Here is a 15,802-nt window from a genome sequence, read left to right as displayed (position 1 = left end):
TTCACTTCAATGCCATGCACAATGAGCCCCCTGTGCCCCTAGATGCAACAAACAGATTCCCTTTGTCCTTACCTACCACCTCACCAGCCTCTTCATCCAACACATTATCCTCCAGATTTCCAGCACTTACAACAGGATCCCACTACCAACACATCTTCCCCTCTCCTCGCCTTTCTGTCTTCCGTAGGGTGCACTCCACTTACATATGCACAGTGGCTAAACAATATTATGTCTTGCTTAAATCTAGAAAAAAATTAGATAGATTATCAATGATTCAAATATTAAATTCCAAAAGGGCTCATTTATGGATTACAATTATAATCTTAAGATTTAGTGTTCTGGAATTTTGGCACTGCGTTGACCCTCTCTCAGGTGTTAATTCATATATGTCAATTTTCAACCTTGCTTAGAGGAAGGAGTTTTGAATTTTTTTTTCCCTTCCTTTTTTCTTTTGTTATATTTTATTTCATTATTAAGAATGTGCTCTGGATTTCTTAATTATGATCATATTTGTAATTTTGTTCTAATTTTTGTTGCACATTGTATAATCGTTAATACTTTAAATGCCAATAAAAATATTTTAAAAAGAAAGAAGTGGCATGGGTGACAGCAACATTTGGTGCTGTGGTATTACTTTTGCAGAACGCCAGGAATTCTTCATTCTTATGGCAGCAGTTCTGTCAGTGTATTTGACAAAAAGTGTTTTGCAGTAATGAAAAACAGTGGCTGTAACTGAGAAGATCACTAAGCGAACTGACCAAGTTCAATTACAAGAGATCAGTCTGCTACGTCCCGTTTGCTGATCAGTATAATGCAGTCAGACGATGCCCGAATGGCTATTTTCAGCATGGGACTGCAGCCATACAAACCACCAGGATTACAGCTCAGAAAAAGTACATGAGCAGCAATGTGGCGAGAAGGACCGCAAAGGGGGTAATCTCTGGATTACTCCCTGTGCCACGTGACAGTGTGAATAGAAATAGAATGAGGTGGAGGATTAACACGTGGCTGAAGGGGTGGAGTAAGGGGCAGGGTTTTAAGTTTCTGGATAACTGGGACCTTTTTTGGGGGAGATGTGACCTGTACAGTAAGGACGGGTTACACTTAAATCCCAGGGGGACCAGAATCCTGGCAGAGGTATTTGCTAGGGCTACTCGGGATCCTTTAAACTAGAATGGTTGGGGGGAGGGAACAAAATAGTACAGAGCAGTAAGGAGAAGGTTAGAATGCAAAAAAGAAAGTTTGTAGTAAGTATTTGAATATGGATGGGCAGGTGATAGAGAAGGGAAATGCTCTGGAAGAAGATGAAGGGCAATTGGCAGGAAAAGTAAATAATGTTATTAAAGATGAGGGAAAACAGGGATTAAGAATTGGGAAATCTCTGAAATTCATATATTTTAATGCCAGGAGTATTGTAAAAAAAGGTGAATGAGCTGAAGGTGTGGATTGATACTTGGAAGTATGATGTGGTAGCGATTAGTGAGACATGGTTGCAGGAGGGATGTGATTGGCAACTGAATATCCCTGGGTTTCGTTGTTTTAGGTGTGATAGAGTCGGAGGGGCAAGAGGAGGTGGGGTTGCATTGCTTGTCAGGGAAAATATTACAGCGGTGCCTAGGAAGGATAGATTAGAGGGCACATCCACGAGGCTATTTGGGTGGAACTGAGGAGTAGGAAAGGAGAGGTTACACTTGTAGAGGTGTATTATAGACCACCCGGAGGGGACCGAGACCTAGAGGAGCAAATCTGTAGGGAGATAGTAGATATTTGTGATAAGCACAGGGTTGTAATTATGGGAGATTTTAGTTTTCCACATATAGATTGGGAAACACATTCTGTGAAAGGACTGGATAGGTTAGAGTTTGTGAAATGTGTGCAAGATAGTTTTTTACAACAATATGTAGAGGAGCCGACCAGAGAAGGAGCAGTGTTAGATCTACTGTTGGCAAATGGGATGGGTCAAGTGACGGAGGTTAGTGTTGGTGAGCACTTCGGGTCCAGTGATCATAATGCCATCAGCTTCAATGTCATTATGGAAAGAGAGAAATCAGGGCCAAGGATTGAGGTTTTTGATTGGGGAAAAGCTAGATTTGAGGAGATGCGAAAGGACTTGCAGGGTGTGCATTGGAACAATTTGTTTTATGGGCAGGATGTAGTAGAGAGATGGAAGTCTTTTAAAGATCAGATTTTGAGAGTGCAAAAGCTTTATGTTCCTGTTAGGTTAAAAGGAGGGGCAAAAGGTTTGAGAGAGGCGTGATTTTCAAGGAATATTGGAAACTTGGTTCGAAGAAAAAGGGAGGCGTAGATTAGATATAAGAAGCATGGAGTTAAGGAGATGTTTGAAAGATACATTGAATGTAAGAGGAATCTTAAGAGAGGAATTAGGAAAGCTAAAAGAAGGTACAAGAAAACTATGGCAAGCAGGGTGAAAACTAATCCAAAAGAGTTCTACAAATATGTTAATGGTAAGAGGAAAGCTAGGTCCCTTAGAAAATCAGAGCAGAAAACTGTGTGTGGAGCCTAGAGAAATGGGGGAGATATTGAACAGTTTCTTTTCTTCGGTATTCACTAAGGAGAAGGATATTGGGAGATGTGAGATAAAAAAAGCAAATTGGGTAAATATGGGGAATATAGAGATTACAAAAGGTGTAGTTTTAAGGCTTTTGAAGAATATAAAGGTGGATAAGTGTCCGGGACCAGACGGGAACTTCCCCAGGACATTGAGAGAAGTGAAGGAGGAAATAGCAGAGGCTCTGGCGGTAATTTTCCAAATGTCATTAGATATGGGGATAGTGCCGGAGGTACCGCACGGATGGCAGTCTCTTCAATCTGAGGCGCCTGCAAGCTCACACCAAGACACAAGAGAAACTTGTCCGTGAACTACTCTTTGCAGATGATGCCGCTTTAGTTGCCCATTCAGAGCCAGCTCTTCAGCGCTTGACGTCCTGCTTTGCGGAAACTGCCAAAATGTTTGGCCTGGAAGTCAGCCTGAAGAAAACTGAGGTCCTCCATCAGCCAGCTCCCCATCATGACTACCAGCCCCCCCACATCTCCATCGGGCACACAAAACTCAAAACGGTCAACCAGTTTACCTATCTCGGCTGCACCATTTCATCAGATGCAAGGATCGACAATGAGATAGACAACAGACTCGCCAAGGCAAATAGCGCCTTTGGAAGACTACACAAAAGAGTCTGGAAAAACAACCAACTGAAAAACCTCACAAAGATAAGGGTATACAGAGCCGTTGTCATACCCACACTCCTGTTCGGCTCCGAATCATGGGTCCTCTACCGGCACCACCTACGGCTCCTAGAACGCTTCCACCAGCGTTGTCTCCGCTCCATCCTCAACATCCATTGGAGCGCTCACACCCCTAACGTCGAGGTACTCGAGATGGCAGAGGTCGACAGCATCGAGTCCACGCTGCTGAAGATCCAGCTGCGCTGGATGGGTCACGTCTCCAGAATGGAGGACCATCGCCTTCCCAAGATCGTATTATATGGCGAGCTCTCCACTGGCCACCGTGACAGAGGTGCACCAAAGAAAAGGTACAAGGACTGCCTAAAGAAATCTCTTGGTGCCTGCCACATTGACCACCGCCAGTGGGCTGATAACGCCTCAAACCGTGCATCTTGGCGCCTCACAGTTTGGCGGGCAGCAGCCTCCTTTGAAGAAGACCGCAGAGCCCACCTCACTGACAAAAGGCAAAGGAGGAAAAACCCAACACCCAACCCCAACCAACCAATTTTCCCTTGCAACCGCTGCAATCGTGTCTGCCTGTCCCGCATCGGACTGGTCAGCCACAAACGAGCCTGCAGCTGACGTGGACTTTTTACCCCCTCCATAAATCTTCGTCCGCGAAGCCAAGCGAAAGAAAAAGAAGAAAAGAAGTGCCGGAGGATTGGCGCATTGCGCATGTGGTTCCGTTATTTAAAAAGGGTTCAAGGAGGAAGCCTGGCAACTATCGGCCTGTGAGTTTGACGTCTGTGGTAGGTAAATTAATGGAGAAAATTCTTAGAGATAGTACTTATAAACATCTGGATAGACAGGGTCTGATCAGGAGCACTCAACATGGATTTGTGGGAGGAAGGTCGTGTTTGACCAATCTGATTTAATTTTTTGAAGAGGTGACTAGGAATGTGGATGAGGGTAGCGCAGTGGATGTTGTCTATATGGACTTCAGTAAGGCCTTCGATAAGGTACCACATGGAAGGTTAGTTAGGAAGGTGCAGTCTTTAGGTATAAATTTTAAGATAGTCAAATGCATTGAACATTGGCTGAAAGGGAGAGGCCAGAGAGTGGTAGTGGATAATTGTCTGTCAGGTTGGAGACCGGTGACCAGTGGTGTGCCTCAAGGATCTGTATTGGGCCCATTGTTGTTCGTTATATACATTAATGATCTAGATGATGGGGTGGTGAATTGGATTAGTAAATATGCAGACGATACTAAGATAGGTGGAATAGTGGATAATGAAGAAGGTTTTCAAGGATTGCAGAGGGATTTGGGCTGCTTAGAAAAGTGGGCTGAAAAATGGCAGATGGAATTTAATGCTGATAAGTGTGAGGTGCTTCATTTTGGTAAGAAGAATCAGAATAGGACATACGTGGTAAATGGGAGAGCATTGAGGAATACAGAAGAGCAGAAAGATTTAGGAGTAACGGTACATCGTTCCCTGAAGGTAGAAACTCACGTGAATAGGTTGGTGAAGAAGGCTTTTAGTATGCTGGCCTTTATCAATCATTGCATGGAATATAGGAGTTGGGAGGTGATGTTGAGATTGTATAAGACGTTGGTGCGGCCTAATTTGGAGTTCTGTGTGCAGTTCTGGTCGCCTAATTATAGGAAGGATATAAACAGAGTGGAGAGAGTGCAGAGAAGGTTTATCAGAATGTTACCTGGGTTTAAGCATCTAGAGTATAGGGAGAGATTGGACAGATTAGGTCTTTATTCTTTGGAGCGTAGAAGGTTGAGAGGGGATTTGATAGAAGTATTTAAGATTATGAAAGGGATAGCCAGAGTGGATGTGGATAGACTATTTCCGTTAAGAGGAGGAAAGATTAAAACAAGAGGACATGAGTTAAGAATTAAGGGGCAGAGGTTTAGAGGTAACATGAGGGGGAACTTCTTTACTCAGAGAGTGGTAGCCGTGTGGAATGAGCTTCCGGGAGAAATAGTGGCGGCGGAGTCAATTGTATTATTTAAGAAAAGGTTGGACAGGTATATGGATGAGAAGAAGATGGAGGGTTATGGGCATTGTGCAGGGAGGTGGGACTAGAAAGGAGTGTTTGGTTCAGTGCGGACTAGAAGGGCCTAATGGCCTGTTTCCGTGCTGTAATTGTTATGTTATGTTATATGTTATATGGAGGAGGTAGCACCCAAGAGAGAAGGAATATTCATATTATTCGAGTAGGCACAAAACATACTCAAGGATTGATATGTTTTTGTTGTCAGCCCATATTCAAGGGAGAGTTAGGAAAACAGTATAAAGCTAGACTACTATCAAATCATTCACCCCTGTTATTAGCAATAGAACTGGAAGACTTCCCACCAAGAACTAATAGATGGAGGTTAAACTCCATGCTACTTAAAAAGCAGGAATTTAGAGAGTTTATTGAATGCCAAATTAAAACAAATTTTGAAATAAACACAGAATCAGTGAAAGACAAATTATATTATGAGACATAATGAAAGCCTTCATTAGAGGACAGATAATAAGCTATGTAACTAAGATGAAAAAGAATTACAATTGGAAAATTGAGCGGTTGGAAAGGGAGATAGTAAGTACAGAAAAGGAATTAGTGAAATGGGATGATAGAATGAAAAGGAGAGAATTGGCAGACAAAAAAATAAAATACGAAACATTACAAACATACAAGGTGGAGAAGGACAAAATGAAAACAAAGCAAATGTATTACAAACTGGGAGAAAAAACACATAAAATATTAGCCTGGGAACTTAAAACAGAACAAGCTAAAAGAACTGTATTGGCATCAATGAAAAAGGACAAACAAATTACATATAACCCAACAGATTAATTAAAACTTTAAGGAATTTTGAACAATTATACCAAACTGAGAATGAGGGGAAAGAAGATAAAATAGAGGAACTTTTAGCTAAAATTCAACTGCTGAAATTGCAAAAAGAGGAACAAAACAAACTAATAAAACCATTTGAAATAGAGGAAGTACAGGGTATATTAAAAAGGCTGCCGAACACTAAAATACCAGGAGAGGATGGATTTCCAATAGAATTTCATAAAACATTTAAGGAGTTATTAATTCCTCCTCTCTTAGAAGTAATGAACCAGATAGAAGTAACACAAAACTTGCCAGATTCATGTAAGACAGCAATAATTACAGTAATACCAAAGACGGGGAAGGATCCATTAACACCAGCATCATATAGACCAATATCTTGACTAAACTCTTTCTTTTGGCTTGGCTTCGCAGACGAAGATTTATGGAGGGGTAATGTCCATGTCAGCTGCAGGCTCGTTTGTGGCTGACAAGTCCTATGCAGGATGGGCAGACACGGTTGCAAGGGAAAATTTGTTGGTTGGGTGTTGGGTTTTTCCTCCTTTGTCTTTTGACAGTGGGGTGGGCTCTGCGGTCTTCTTCAAAGGAGGTTGCTGCCCGCCGAACTGTGAGGCGCCAAGATGCACGGTTTGAGGCAATATCAGCCCACTGGCGATGGTCAATGTGGGAGGCACCAAGATCTTTCTTTAGGCAGTCCTTGTACCTCTTCTTTGGTGCACCTCTGTCTCGGTGGCCAGTGGAGAGCTCGCCATATAACACAATCTTGGGAAGGCGATGGTCCTCCATTCTGGAGACGTGACCTACCCAGCGCAGTTTGATCTTCAGCAGCATGGATTCGATGCTGTCGGCCTTTGCCATCTCGAGTACTTCGATGTTGGAGATGAAGTCGCTCCAATGAATGTTAAGGATGGAGCGGAGACAACGCTGGTGGAAGCGTTCTAGGAGCCTTAGGTGATGCCGGTAAAGGACCCATGATTCGGAGCCGAACAGGAGTGTGGGTATGACAACGGCTCTGTATACGCTTATCTTTGTGAGGTTTTTCAGTTGGTTGTTTTTCCAGACTCTGTGTAGTCTTCCAAAGGCGCTATTTGCCTTGGCGAGTCTGTTGTCTATCTCGTTGTCGATCCTTGCATCTGATGAAATGGTGCAGCTGAGATAGGTAAACTGGTTGACCGATTTGAGTTTTGTGTGCCCGATGGAGATGTGGGGAGGCTGGTAGTCATGGTGGGGAGCTGGCTGATGGAGGACCTCAGTTTTCTTCAGGCTGACTTCCAGGCCAAACATTTTGGCAGTTTCCGCAAAACAGGACGTCAAGCGCTGAAGAGCTGGCTCTGAATGGGCAACTAAAGCGGCATCGTCTGCAAAGAGTAGTTCACGGACAAGTTGCTCTTGTGTCTTGGTGTGAGCTTGCAGGCGCCTCAGATTGAAGAGCCTGCCATCCGTGTGGTACCGGATATAAACAGCGTCTTCATTGTTGAGGTCTGTCATGGCTTGTTTCAGCATCATGCTGAAGAAGATTGAAAAGAGTGTTGGTGCGAGAATGCAGCCTTGCTTCACTCCATTGTTATTGGAGAAGGGTTCAGAGAGATCATTGCTGTATCTGACCCGACCTTGTTGGTTTTCGTTCAGTTGGATAACCATGTTGAGGAACTTTGGGGGGCATCCAAGGCGCTCTAGTATTTGCCAAAGCCCTTTCCTACTCACGGTGTCGAAGGCTTTGGTGAGGTCAACAAAGGTGATGTAGAGTCCTTTGTTTTGTTCTCTGCAGTTGGAGCTGTCTGAGGGCAAAGACCATGTCAGTAATTCCTCTGTTTGCGCGAAAGCCGCACTGTGATTCTGGGAAAACATTTTCGGCGACACTAGGTATTATCCTATTTAGGAGAATCCTAGCGAAAATTTTGCCTGCAATGGAGAGCAGCGTGATACCCCTGTAGTTTGAGCAGTCTGATTCCTCGCCTTTGTTTTTGTACAGAGATAATAGCAAAATTATTAGCAAATAGATTGGCTGATTGTGTACCAAAAATAGTAAAACAAGATCAAACTGGATTTATTAAGAAAAGACAAACAGTGGATAATGTCTGTAAACCTATTAATCTAATTCATGCAGTTCAAGGAAATAAAAAAACCAACAGTGGTTGTTGCTTTAGACGCAGAAAAAGCCTTTGATGGGGTAGAGTGGAACTACTTGTTCGATCTACCAGAAAAATACATAAATTGGTTTAAAGCATTGTATAATGGACCGTTGGCGAAGGCAGCAGTAAATGGATATATATTGAATCAATTTAAATTAAGTAGGTCAACTAAACAGGGATGTCCATTATCCCCCTCATTGTTCGCGTTAGCAATAGAACCTTTGGCAGAACTGATAAGAATAGAAAAGAAAAGAAAAAGGATATAAATGAAGGAGAAGGAGTATAAAATCAGCTTATTTGCAGATGACGTCATAGTATACCTAACAGAACCAGAGATATCAATAAAAGAATTACATAAGAAATTGAAGGAATATGGAGAAATATCGGGGTAAAAGATCAACGCAAAGTGAAGTGATGCCAATGTATAATGCAGAATATACAGAATTTAAAAAAAGAATCACCATTTAAATGGCAAGCACATCAATCCGCTGCCTAGGGATAACAACTTAATCTTGTACAAACTAAATTATCAGCCACTAATTGCAGGAAGACTTACAACGTTGGAAAGAATTACTGCTAACGTTGATAAGGGTAAACTGCATTAAAATGAATGTGTTCCCAAGGATACAATACTTATTTCAAATGTTACCAATTCCCTTAAAAGAATTTTTTTAAATGAACTAAGAAGAATAATAAGGAAATTCTTGTGGAAAGGGGGGAAACAGAGGGTTGCGTTAGATAAATTAACAGAGAGGTATAACGAAGGTGGTTTGCAGTTACCAAACTTTAGAAATTATTATAGAGTCACACAATTAAGGTATTTATCAGATTTTTGCCAGACAAGGGAAAAACCACACTGGACTAAGATAGAACTAGATAAAATAGGGGAGAAGGTACCAGACAAAACATGTACTGCATAAGTGGGATGAAAAATTGGTGCAATATAAAAGCTCACTAATATTGCATAATTTACTTAATGCCTAGAAGAAGATCCACTGGAAAGGAAAAGAAAACAAATTACCAAATACAAAAATTGTTATTGACACAAAACCTATGAATCCCTTTTACAATAGATAACCTTCCCTTTTGAGAATGGGAGAGAAAATGGATCAAAAGAATAGAAAATTGTTTTTTTGGGAAATAATTTATTATCTTTTGAACAAATGAAGTACAAATATGAAATAACTCACGGTATAATGTTTGCATACCACCATCTGAAAACCTACTTAAAGGACAATTTGGGAAGCAGGCTGAGGTTACCAGAAGGAAGCAGCTTTGAATATATGATTACAGACACAATGATAATTAAAAGATTTATAACAAACATGTATATCAAGCTGCAAGAGAAAGAGAATCATGAAATAAGCTGTAAACCCAAACAAAAGTGGGAACAAGTTCTAAACATAAAGATTATACAACGCCCCAAAAGTTAAATAAATGGGACTCAACAGTATCAGATATCAGTTTTTGCTGTAAGAAGGAAATGGGAACAACAGTACATGCAATTTGGGAATGTAAGAAAGTGAAAATATTTTGGGAAGAACTAAATCAGATATTAAATAAAATCACAAAAAATAGCATACTAAAAATTCCAGAGATCTTACCTCTAAGTAATATAAGAAGTAAGGAATTAGGCCTCAAATTGGATAAAGCACAAAAAAGATTTATTATGATAGCCTTAGCAGTAGCAAAAAAATGTATAATGTCAACTTGGAAAATGGAAGAGAGCCTGAGAATACAGCAATGGTACATGGAAATGAATAAATGTATTCCATTGGAAAAAATAACATATAATTAAAAAATAAAGTCACATTATTTGAACAAATTTGGGAACCATACATGGAACATTACAGAGACGGCTTGTCTCGGACCTCTACCCCCAAAATGATAAGAAGACAAAACGACTTGATCCAGTGTATCAAAGTAGATGACACATTTTTCTTGTTTATTTTTCATTGTGTGATGACATTGTTTAATGGTTTTATTGTATTGTATATGTTGAATATTTAAGAGGCTTTGGAGGGGGGTGGGAAGGGGGGGAGGCAGGGTAGGTGGGAAAAGAGAGAAAATGCCACTGTGTATATTTAATGAGAAATGTTTGTATATATTTTGGTTGATATGGTTCACAGTGTTACAAATAAAAAAAAATTTTAAAAATTTCTGAATCTCGCCATTCTTGTCTTTCACCCACTTGTACTGGGCTTGAACTCCAACCAGCTGACCTTTTTAAAAATATTACCTCAACTCCAATGTGGATATTCCCACAGACATCAGCTCCCAATTACTTTCCCTAGTTCCTGCCTAATACTGTTGTAAGTAGCCTTCTCTAACTTTCCACTGTCACCCAAACACCAGTCTTGTTCTTTTCCATTAATATTTTAAAATGTACAAATTTGTGACCATTGTTTCCAAAGCTGAAGCCCACTGAAACTTTGATCATCTGTGCAGACTCCCACCCCGTACAAGGTCTCATTAGACTCCTTCTTTAGTTGGACGATGTCCATTTGTTTCAAGAAACCTGATACATCTATAGACATTTTTTTAAGGCAGTGTGGCAATTCTTTAACATTCAAGGTGTAGTTACTTGACACTTTTGTGGAATCGTGTCTTTTGTCATCTGTCAAATTCATATTTAACAATGGTGACATCTATCCTGGTCAGCATAATTGTTTAGGATCCTATTGGGAAGGGACTTGTAAAATCTTTGCAATTCTTTAACTCTAAGATTTTCCAGCTCTTGTTACTTGGCAATAAAGTTTGGGAGTGCTGCAAGTTCAGTTTGTTTCTTTAAATGGAAAGAGTGATGTTTATAAGGAAGAATTGCCACTATTTTATGTCATGGGTCATCAAAAATGTGAAATAAAATTCTGTCAAAAACTTATTAATGTTCTTAATATTGTAAGAATTATTTTGTCCTTATTGAAACTATATTTTCTGTCCAAAGGTATGGTGTAACACCTGTAAATCTCAATATAAAATCTTCCGGTAGACTTTATGGATCAGGTAAGGATCCCTTTATGAATCTTCCATGATCTATTTGCTTGCTTCATCCCAAGGCAGAGTCATGAAATGGCTGCCAATTTTTGTTCTGGAATGGGGTTACAAAACATTCAATACCATTCGTTAGAGAGATGCACACCATTATCTTTCTCCATTTCTAACCTGCAGCTATTTTACAAAATTAAATGATAACTCCACATTCTGACTGGAATTTTTTAGTTTGAGTAAGTAAGCTGTTGGGCTTGTATGTTCTGATGAAGAGGTTTCATTCTGTTTTTATGAGCATTATAAAACAATAACCTTTTGTTTCTGTCAAATCTTGTAAAATCATGAATTAGGAACACAAGATTTAGAATAACTGAAACTATGCAATCAACGAGTCTCCCAGTATGTTGTAGAGGGGAAGAATACCTTTATCAAAAGATTTCATTGTAGAAAGTTGACAGAATCCATTGCATGATGGAAACAACACAATAGTCAGGCACAGTAGTGGTGGTAGTAGACCTATCCCTGATCCATAACTAACAAAAAACCTAAAGCTATCTTCTTTAGGTGACATGGTCCATGAAAATGGTTGTGGGTTGAAATTTAAGTAATTTGTCTGTATCAAATTATCTGACTTTTAATGGTTAAAAAAATGCTGGTATATCATTAAATATTGTGTGCAGTCAGTTTTTTTATTTAGTAATTAGCTTTGAAATGAAAATAATTCTTCATATAAAGTAAACAATCTCTAAACGATTTTTTCTTTCTCTAGAAGTCAGACCATCTGGCAAATAATTGATATAGAGTTTGCTTATTCTTTCTTTGTGTGTGAGACCAATACTAGTGTGTTCACTTTTGATAAGTAAAATTAAAATGTTGGGATATTTTTGTTTTAAACATACAGTAAACAGAAGGATTACAACTATTCTAACTTTTGATATTCAAAACTTGAATTTTTAATTGTTTATGTGACCTTTAATGGGTTTTTTTTTTAAGTGTTTTTTAGAATAAATAATTTTAAATTTGTTTTACTATTAATAAGAAATTAGTTCTTCTTCTTTGGAAATGTTAAAATTAGAAATGTTTTTGTGTTTTTCTCTTATGAAATGCTTTGGTTTTATGTTGTGGTCACAAATTATTGGTTGGCTGCTAATTTTGAAATTTTATTTCTTAGGAACAAAGGCTGGAAAGGGTGTTGACCTTGATGCACCTGGTGACATAAATGGAATCCCAACATTAGAAATAGACTTGGATTCTTTTGAAGATAAACCTTGGAGAAAACCAGGTATTGTGTACTTTTTTAGCAAATGACCCACTCATGAGTTGGCTTTTCAAATTTGATAATTAATTTGAAGCTTTATCAATGCTTTTGTGAATTATGTATCTTGGGTTCCTGTATCACATCCTTAAAAGTTTTAATTCTTTGAGAAATACCTGAAACTTCAACATTTGATTGTTTACGTATTTGTGCAGCTCAAAAAATTATTGAATAAGGAGAAAAATGGTCATTATATATTCAAGTTCTATTCTGGCATTGGATTTCAATTGTCATCTATTTAAGGTGCTGATCTTTCGGATTATTTCAATTATGGTTTCAATGAGGAGACCTGGAAAGCTTACTGTGAGAAACAAAAACGACTGAGAATGGGTCTTGAACCTCTTCCTCTTGCCTCAACTACAAACAGAATTACAGTGAGTATTTGTTGACACGTTAGAATTATAATCTGCAATCTGATAGTGTACTTCACAAATTTTTAAAGTACAGATTATTGCTTACTCAAATCATTCTTGCCCAACTGTTCCCTACTACAACTCCTGAACAAGCCTTTTAAGAATGGTCGTGACAGATTGACATCTCATCTCAATATTTTTGTTATTGTTTCATATCTCCTGATGCTGCAACACAAAACTCTATCCCTGAGTCAATATATTAATTGACATCAGATCCACAGCTTTCAAAGGAAAAATTTAATCTTTCCTTGCCAGAGAATGTACTGCCTGATTCCTCACTGGCTTCGTTCTTATTTTCGGCTTGTGACCCTTTATTTTGGACGCCTTCACTTGATTATATTGTTTTTCTTTAAGTATTTTAAAATTCTTAACTACAGGTACTTAAATACTTGATCTATGTAATGAAAATGGTGCATATGTACATGGTATGATATGTATGGCAATAAACTCCTTGTTATAACTATTGAATTGCAAGTATAATTCTGGGTAAATCCTGAATTAAATCACTTTACCAGATGTGTTCTGATAAAGACTACAACTGAAACACCAGTTCTGCACTTAGATCTTCTAATAGTATTAACATCGACCTCTCTGGTTTCTGTTGCCCCCACCCCCTCCCCATCTTTCCCTATGTTCTCGTGCTCTCCCCTTGGTGCTCTCCCCTCTCAGAGCCAAAAACTGCATCTGCCCTCCCCCAATCATTTCTCACCTTTTCTCTCTCCTGTCCTATTATATACAATTCACACCTGTTTGATCTGCACTCCTCTCCCTGCCATTCTTTCCTTTTAACCAGCCTTTTAATATAGGTCCCTTTGCTTTTTGCTGCTATCTTGAGGAAGTGCTTGGGGTGTGTGTGTGTACGAAGCAAGACCCAAGTTCCTCCAGTATTCCTATGATTTTACTATAATCACAGTGTCTGCAGGCCAATATTTACCTCTGGAGCACTTGTTTAATAATGGTCCAAACTTATTTCTTTCTCTACATCTTTTTGTCCCTTACCATCAATGAAATACTCAATTTTTTTCAGGTCTGAACTGGTTGACTTTGCACTTGGCCATTTTGAACTTCATCTGTCAACCTTTACTCAAAGATCTTTTTTCCTCAAATTTTCCTTTCTATACTTGGCTTTTCTTAATTTAGTATCATTCACATAGTTTTGGATATTTAGTTCATTAACCCAAACTATTACTTTTGCCATATCATGTATATTATTCTCTGAAAAACAGCTTGGATCTTGCTTTAACTTTTTCTTTATCCCTGATCTATCTTCTATTTCAAGCCAAGTCAAGTCACCTTTATTTGTCATTCATACCATGCTCACACGGTAAAGACGAGATAGTGTTTCTTCAGGACCATGGAACATATTTACATAAATATAAGTTAGAATACCAACCCGTATTACAAGGTTACTTGAAGTTGCAAGCAAAATTTCATCAAGATTTTCCCACAAGTTCATATTAACAACACTCAAGCCATTTCACTGCAAAATAACTGAAATATGAGCAAAATTAAAAAGGCATGGCATTGCTATCTTTGATCAGTTCATGCTTATCCAAATCCTCAGTTCCTAATTTTTTACTTCACCTGGTAGAATAAAATGGTTAAATCAGAGCTGACTTGTGATGAAAAGATAATTCCAAGGTATGAACTGTAATAACTACATTGTAATTAATATGCAATAGCTGGTTTCAGTCTCCTTCTTGAATGAGAGAAGTTTTTTAAAAATCTAATCATAATTTTTTTTTAAATTACAAGATATAGCATGGTAACAGGGCCTTCCAGCCCACAGGCCTATGCCACCCTTGTGTCCAAATTAACCCTCTAACCACATACATTTTTGGAGGATGGAGAAACCATAGCAACCGGAGGAAACCCACATGATTACAGGGAGAACGCACAATACAGGCAGCACTGAATTTGAATTAAATCTATAATCATTATAATATTTTGGTTAGTGTATTTGATGTATTCTGGAGTGGAACAAAGCTATTCTACTGACTGTCTCCTTTTCTATAATTTTTAACAAGCCATTTCCATATTGCTTTCATGTCTTGATAGTTTCTTTTTCCAAAGTAATTCTAATATTTTTTCCTTTGTAATTTTGTTATTTCTTGCAAGGATTTTCATTTCCTAAGGTTTTTGCAAGTAATTTTTCAGGTTTTGGGTGTAGTAGATTTATTGTAGGTTATGGGAAAGCAACGAAGCAAAAGCTGCAGGGCATGGTAGGAAACAAACATGTTTTGGAAGCATCAAAATTTTGTTTTAATTTCCATGCAGTATAATTTATCAGAAGTGTAAAATGTCTTCAATGCTCAAAACTTTGTTCCTCAAGTTAAATTTTGTGATCTCAACTTCATGCATTTCTTACAGTGAGCGTGAGTGCTTTTTGTTATCTGAAATGAATTTTTATATTAATTAATTCTTGTAGTAGCAGCACATAGAATATTATGAGCAGTGTTTATAATAGTGTTTACTTGGTTAATTTAATCTTTTGTAAAATAGGGGAATCATGGTGGCACTGATACACCTGCTATTACAAGTTGGAAATGTGCTTGAAATGTTGCATTATTATAGGAATTTAACTTTTCAGGTGCAGCAGGGCAGAACTGGAAATCCTGAGAAAGAACCAGAGGTACCACCACCAAAGATGGATTTCCCTTCTCCTCCAAATCGTTTCAGAGCAGGACCTCCACCCAACAGGTTTGAAAATAAACAAAAACTGGTCCGCTGAAAATATTTCCATTTCTTCAAGCAATTGTTATTTTGTAATACCATTTGACTAAAACTGAAACTTTGGCTCTCAAGGCATGTGAGATTTTTTTTCTTAATTTGGATTGTGGCTAAAGAAAATATTTTTAAACTACAAGAATATTGGCCCCGCAGCACATTATCTATTCTTGTAGTCAAAAATATTT

At 38.6% G+C, this 15,802-nt stretch overlaps 1 protein-coding gene across 1 annotated transcript in view; it reads left to right on the top strand.

The window, feature by feature from the left end:
• fip1l1a (FIP1 like 1a (S. cerevisiae)) overlaps positions 1–15,802 on the top strand; it is a 102,332-nt gene that overhangs the window by 16,028 nt on the left and 70,502 nt on the right. The window contains exons 5-8 of the mRNA XM_069924666.1: positions 11,116–11,174; positions 12,331–12,441; positions 12,718–12,848; positions 15,478–15,587. Coding sequence (XP_069780767.1) covers positions 11,116–11,174; positions 12,331–12,441; positions 12,718–12,848; positions 15,478–15,587 — 411 coding nt within the window. The remainder of the gene's footprint in view (positions 1–11,115; positions 11,175–12,330; positions 12,442–12,717; positions 12,849–15,477; positions 15,588–15,802) is intronic.

Source organism: Narcine bancroftii, chromosome 3, assembly GCF_036971445.1.
Source record: "Narcine bancroftii isolate sNarBan1 chromosome 3, sNarBan1.hap1, whole genome shotgun sequence".
NCBI lineage: Eukaryota > Metazoa > Chordata > Chondrichthyes > Torpediniformes > Narcinidae > Narcine > Narcine bancroftii.
Note: the sequence above shows the minus strand (reverse complement) of the source record. Positions and strands in the feature narration are given on the sequence as shown.